The sequence below is a fragment of the Camelina sativa genome, chromosome 17 (genome assembly GCF_000633955.1).
Source record: "Camelina sativa cultivar DH55 chromosome 17, Cs, whole genome shotgun sequence".
NCBI classification, from domain to species: Eukaryota; Viridiplantae; Streptophyta; class Magnoliopsida; order Brassicales; family Brassicaceae; genus Camelina; species Camelina sativa.
Genome location: NC_025701.1, coordinates 18,878,345 through 18,884,857, shown reverse-complemented (window position 1 = coordinate 18,884,857; position 6,513 = coordinate 18,878,345). Strand labels below are relative to the sequence as shown.

The 6,513-nt window shown below is 31.2% G+C and overlaps 1 protein-coding gene across 1 annotated transcript; it reads right to left on the bottom strand.

Moving 5' to 3' along the window:
* Positions 4,972 to 5,886, bottom strand: LOC104759625. The gene has a single exon (XM_010482535.1). The coding sequence runs from the start codon at positions 5,884 to 5,886 to the stop codon at positions 4,972 to 4,974; it is 915 nt and encodes a 304-aa protein (XP_010480837.1).

The following is a 6,513-nucleotide window of genomic DNA, read 5'->3' as shown; positions in this document are numbered from 1 at the left end:
AAAAAAAAAAAAACACACACAATTGTATTTCACAACAATTTTTCAATATTACACAATTCGAAATCTCAGATATTTTCACATTTATATTGAAACTATACACAATTACCCCATAAAACAATCAAAATTCTCCAACCAAAACCAACAAAGACATAAACTTTATTATATCCATAGAAGCTTATGAAAAAACAGAACATACAGTTCAAAAAAAAAAAAAAAGATCGAAACTTTACATTGAAAAAGATTACAAAAACGAATCAAATCACTAATCTGTAAAATACCCAGATAAACCCAAACCCTAAATTCTCAAAAACTAGTTCCCAAATCGAAGTCAACGCAGCTTCTGCTACGAAATCGGGAAAAAAAAAAACAGAGAAGAAATCGGAGGAGAAATGGGTACCTTTGTTTGTTGTTGGATTGGATGATGAAGAATCTTCTTTGTTCGTACAGTAATCACTACGGTAATGAAAAAAACACGGAAAGATCGAGACAAATTTGGATAATACTTTGGTCTTTAAGAGGCGAGTTTTCGTAATATATATTTTTCCACGTTTTTTAATTTTTGACCCGTAAAAGGTTATTATAATATTCTTTGCCAGCTCATTCACACGTCGACAATGATCTTCAATTAGCAAGTGGGGTGGATTTTATTGACAAACTAGTCCCTGTCCTTTTCTCTTATTATTTTTTTTTAGATTTTTTTTTTTTTTTGTTCAACCTAAAAGTAATTGACCCGTTTTTAAATTTTTTTTTTTTTATATCATAATAAATTAATGTAATCTTAAACTTACTATATCATAATTGACCCGTTTGAACTATTTTTTTATAATTGTTGACTTATCATTCAAATTTTAACTAAAAATGATTATATTCCAAAATTTAGAATGGATTAATGAGTTTTACAATAAAAGTAAGATTTTAATGCATAGTAATGTAAACAAATAATTTATGTAATTGTATTTATAAATTTCTAAACATAAAAATAAAATTGAAGTGAAACATTAGTTTCTAATTAGAAATGTATACTAAAAAGATTTATTATTAAATTTTATTTAAAGAAAAATAAAAGATTAATTATTCAACTCAACTTAAATGTTTTGATAAAAAATAATGACATCATAAGGATAACATTTTTTTTTAGGAAAACTATGAAACAGACTCTTGAAAAAATAATTCATCTAAAAATACAAAATCAATGGTTACAAAATATTGAAAAGATGATAAGTAAGCCGTTATAAAAAGTGACATGTGATTTGTGTAGCATATGTAAGAAGACATATTATCAACTTAAACTACAATTCTATAACATAACAAAAAAGTAAAATATTAAACAAGCTTGAGATTTCATTAATTTTGTCAAATGCTTTTAAACCAAAACATGAGGAGAAACAACATATTTAAAGTACATTATATTTTTTTGAGAAGAGGAAGCTGAGGTTGCATCACAAAATTAACATCGGAAAATAGCATATGAGGTTTTAGAAAAATATGTGACGGATATTCATTGTCGGGTTTAACCGTTTCACCATCTAAGCATTCTTAACTTGGTCGGAAATTCTATTATAGCAAGTGATACATTTGGACAACCCGTTGTAATGACATAACACTAAAAATATTTATGAAACTTTGTATATTTACATTGGGATATCAATATGTTTATGATCTCTATAATTAGGCCAAGTGGCCAACTATCGACATTCGACGTTAGAACTTTTAAAATATGTTTTCATGGGATATGAATATAGAACGAACTCTTCTAGTCGTAAAAAGTCAGAAGATTATCCGTAAACTATACGGTGTTGTGTCGTACATCTAGCATATAGCGTATTTTAGAACAATGGTTGAGATAATATAATATTTAATACAATTTGATGAAATAATAATATGATATTTTTTTGAAAGTTATATACAAATATATGACCCATCGAATCATGAACTAAAATTATAATATATATATATATATATATATATATATATATATATATTATCTACGAAAATTTATTTAGCAAAAGATTTAATGACATGTAACTCTGATATTTTTTGAATTTATATTAATTCCTGTTAAAATTCATTTCTAAATTTTTCTTATATCAAAATATTTTTGGTTTTCTTCTTTAAACATTATAATTGTTTTCCTACTTATAATTGGTTCTTGAAAAATATTTGATTATAAAAAATAGCTTATTTTAATAGAAATTAAAAAAAAAATTGAAGTTAAGAAAATCTCTTTGTAAAGTACTTATCAATAAATTAATCTTTCAATGAATTATTATAAATTAATAAAATATTTTTATTTCAACATTATTAATATATAGAGGTTATATTGTAGGTACAAATTTTGTTTCAAGTGGCCTTAGAAATGCTTTCCAGTTTTAATATGTGTCTTCTTGAAAACCACGAAGAAGATTTTTTTTTTTTTATAGGGTCAAACCAACAATACAGTATTTTTTTTCCTTTTTAGCAAACCATGAAGTAGATGCTAAAACAGGAAAGTTGACACCAAAAAAACATGTTAAAAAGAAAAGTTGACAAAAAAAAAAATATTAATAACCCAAATATATCAACAAGGTAAATTGGAGAATACCTCTTTTTCTTCTCACTGATTTTAAATTACTATACACCAAAAAGAATAAAAATATCTTATTATATAAAGTTGGGTTTTGAAAGTTAGCCATTAACAAGATTTTGACATGTGTCAAATTATCAATCTTAGATTTTGACATGTGTAAATATTAATATTTAATAAGAGGAATATGATTACAACAAAAATTAAATATTTTGTTTTTAAAAATATTAATAGTATAAAAAGATAATTCTTAAAGATTACAGAATTTATTAAAAATACAAAAAAAATTTGATTATAAGGAGATTATGTATATATATATATTTCATTGACCTAAAAAAAAGATTAATATACGCGCCTTCTTTTCCTAATACTGTATTTTAAAATTTATTAGTTTATATTTTCATCTTTGAATTATTTGGGATATATTACCATGCTTATAACTTTTTATTGTTTTTTTAATTATGCCAAATTAATTTTCTTCTAATTTCTCAACCTTGATTGGTTGGTCATAAACCATTTTTTTTTTTGAAAACATAATTGTTACCATTATTTTCACTCAATCCCAAATGGAGATAACGAGTAGAAGCTCATCAACCTAATGGATGGATAAAATAAGTTAATCAAACACAAGCTTACACCAAACATAGATAGATATATTGGAAAAACATAAATCGTTCTTGATAGATCCATAGGATCTCAAAGACTCTAATACCCTAGTTTGCGGAAAGGTTTAAAAGAATTGATATGACCACATATGTCATCAAAATGCAATTATTTTTTTGGTCAAGGGTCCTGAGAGAACTTCATGATAGGTGACTTTCCTGGAAGTGATTGTCGGAACTGTGCGAGTGAGGACAAAACACAAGAAAAGATCATTTGTTGATTTGTAGGGTCGGTAAACAAGTTTTTAAAGCCTCCAAGACGTAACAAACCTGCCATCAAATATGGGTTGGTCCACATGCCGAGAATAGATGTAAGGCTCACTTAGGAAGTTGGGCCATGGACTGAGAGTGGACATGGGCTCACTAAGCAAGCTGGCAGTTTAGGCGTTGCAGAGACAGAGACTACATCATGGTGTGTCAAAGGCATTTCCACGAATACATTGGGAAATTTAACAGTAGTTACTATCAAAACATATTGTGACGTTAGAAAAAGGTTTTTACTTTAAATTGTTGTTAGAGCAAGCCATTTTGAGATAGCAAAAAGATGTGAACATTTTCTCTCCACACAGGAGGAGGGCAGAGCCGAGGTTCTCTCTATGGTGAAGACGATTGGATACAAGGTTATCTCCCTAAGAGAGGGAGGTGGAGGAGGTTGGACACAAGGTTATCTCCCAAGGGAGGAAGGCGGAGCCAAGGTTCTCTCCATGGTGGAGCAGGTTGGACGCAATGTTCTCTCCATAAGGGATGAGGGCGGAGCCGAGGTTTTCTCCATGGCGGTCATACATTATTGTGATGATACATCATTGATTAGTATATTATGTAATATATAAACACATTAATCCAACTATTATACTTTCACTTCTGCATAGTTACTATCACAAATACATTAGAAAATTTAACATTAGTTACTATCAAAAGATTTTGTAATGTTAGAAAAATGTTTTTACTTTCATTGGTTGTCGGAGCAAGCCATTTTGAGATAGCAAAAAGACGTGAACATGTTCTCTCCACATAGAAGGACGATACAGCCAGGTTCTCTCTATGGTGGAGAAGGTTGGACACAAGGTTATCTCCCCAAGGGAGGAAGGTGGAGGAGGTTGGACGCAAGGTTATCTCCCCAAGGGAGGAAGGCGGAGCCAAGGTTCTTTCCATGATGGAGGAGGTTGCACGCAAGGTTCTCTCCATAAGGCATGAAGGCGGAGCTGAGGTTTTCTCCATGGTGGTCATACATTATTTTGATGATATATCATTAATTAGTATATTATGTAATATACTTTTTAATATAAAATGTGTTTTGAGCCAACAATTTTAGTAATTAAAAAACTATGCAGAAATGAAAGTAAAATAGTTGGCTTAATGTATTCATATAGACATTTTCTAGGTGGTGATAAAGAATATATTTGTAACAAAAAGTATATTTAGGTGTAAAAAATATATAGTTTTAATAGTAACATACATAAAAGATTTGTAAATGGATATAAATTAGTGTATTATAACAAAAATAAAATTTATAAATAACTAACAAAAATTTTTAATATATATATTTTTTAATTTAATTTAATTTATAAAACTTAAAACCCGCACATCGGGCGGGTCCTCATCTTGTGGATATATAAACCTGAAGATGGCATCTGAGCCAACAGTTGAACCATTACACTACCAGCACAATCATGTGATTACCAAAAATAACCACAAAATGTATTAATAATTTATGTTTTTTTTTTTTTTGTCAACAAAAGAATCAGCTCAAGTGAGCCAATTTGGCGGAAAGTTGTTTACAAACAAAACATGAAGCGGAGATAGGCGCGCTTGGCGTGCCAAAGAGTCCGCTTTAACATTAGCATTACGAGAAATATAAGATAAAGAAAAAGAAGAAAACTCCTCTCGATCCAACTTAATACCCTCCAAGTAGGTTGCAAAGGCCGGCCAGTCGTGTGGGGAAGACACCATCTCCACCAAGTCCGAACAGTCTGAAAAGAAAGCCACATATCGGAAGTCATGGCCAATCATACACCGCATCGCCCAGATGAAAGCTTCAATCTCGGCATGTAATGGAGATAGACTACGCTGGTAGTTAGTAGCGCCTAAAATAGGGGACAGTCCCTGAGAAGAAGTACAAACCCATCCTGCTCCTGCATAAACGTCTGTCTTTTTCCAAGAACCATCAACAAAACACCGATAACCCGGGTAAACCCCCGGGAGGGAAGCGGGACGTCCGCACGACCGAATAGATGGGACTATTGGGTGGGAGGGAACCTCCTCAACCTCGTCGTCCACCTGTGCCTGTAGCCAGGAGTTCGCTTCTCCTTGCGCGAGACGCACAATCTCATCAGGTCGATCCATTTGATTTTCAAAGACTCGGGCATTCCGAGCTTTCCAGATATACCACATAAGCCAAGGAAAAATCTGTACCTGTGATCCCAGGTTTGTAGAACCCAAAAAATGGTCAACATTAGCATAGACTGAATCTGTCGGAAAGTGGAGAGGCCCAACAGGAACATGGGCCAGAGCCCAGACCTGACGAGCCGGTGGGCACCTAAAAATAGCATGATTAATGGTTTCCACTTCCGCCCCACACCGTGTACAACCAACCTCATAACTAATACCCCGTCTACTCAAATTAGCCGAGACGGAGACACATCCCGACAAAACTTGCCACATAAAATGCTTTATTTTTTGGGGACAGTGAACCTGCCAGACCTTAGCAAGAAGTGGGTTAATATCATCTCCTTACTTAGACAAATCTAATATTTGTATTTAGTTTAGGTGAATTGCTATATTTTAACTCTCTGAACTAATTTAAAATTATTTTGGCATCACTTTGTGTTGATGTAAGTAATTAAAATTTGCTCACTTGTTCTTGCCCATAAGCTCATATTGTAGAATAATACATCAATATTTTCCGACATAAGATACTTATGTAACATGGTGGTCAAAAATTTAGAACGGGATATAAATATTTTAGAGGATATCTATCATGATTTAAAAGTAGAAAAATATGTTACTCAAAACAACAATAAAAAGTTTTGACAAAAAAAAGGAAAACAACACCTTATTATATAAACCTTGGTTTTTAAACTTAGTAACTCACTAGATCGTGACACGTGTTAGTTTTAACGATCAGAGATTAAAATTAAAAACTTACCAGATTGTGACACGTGTCAACTTTAGCGATTAAATATCAAAGTTAATAATTTATCAGATCGTGACACGTGTCACTTTTATTTTCTACAAGTTTTTAAAAAGTTAATTTTAATACGTATAAAAACAACAAATTCATTTTTAATT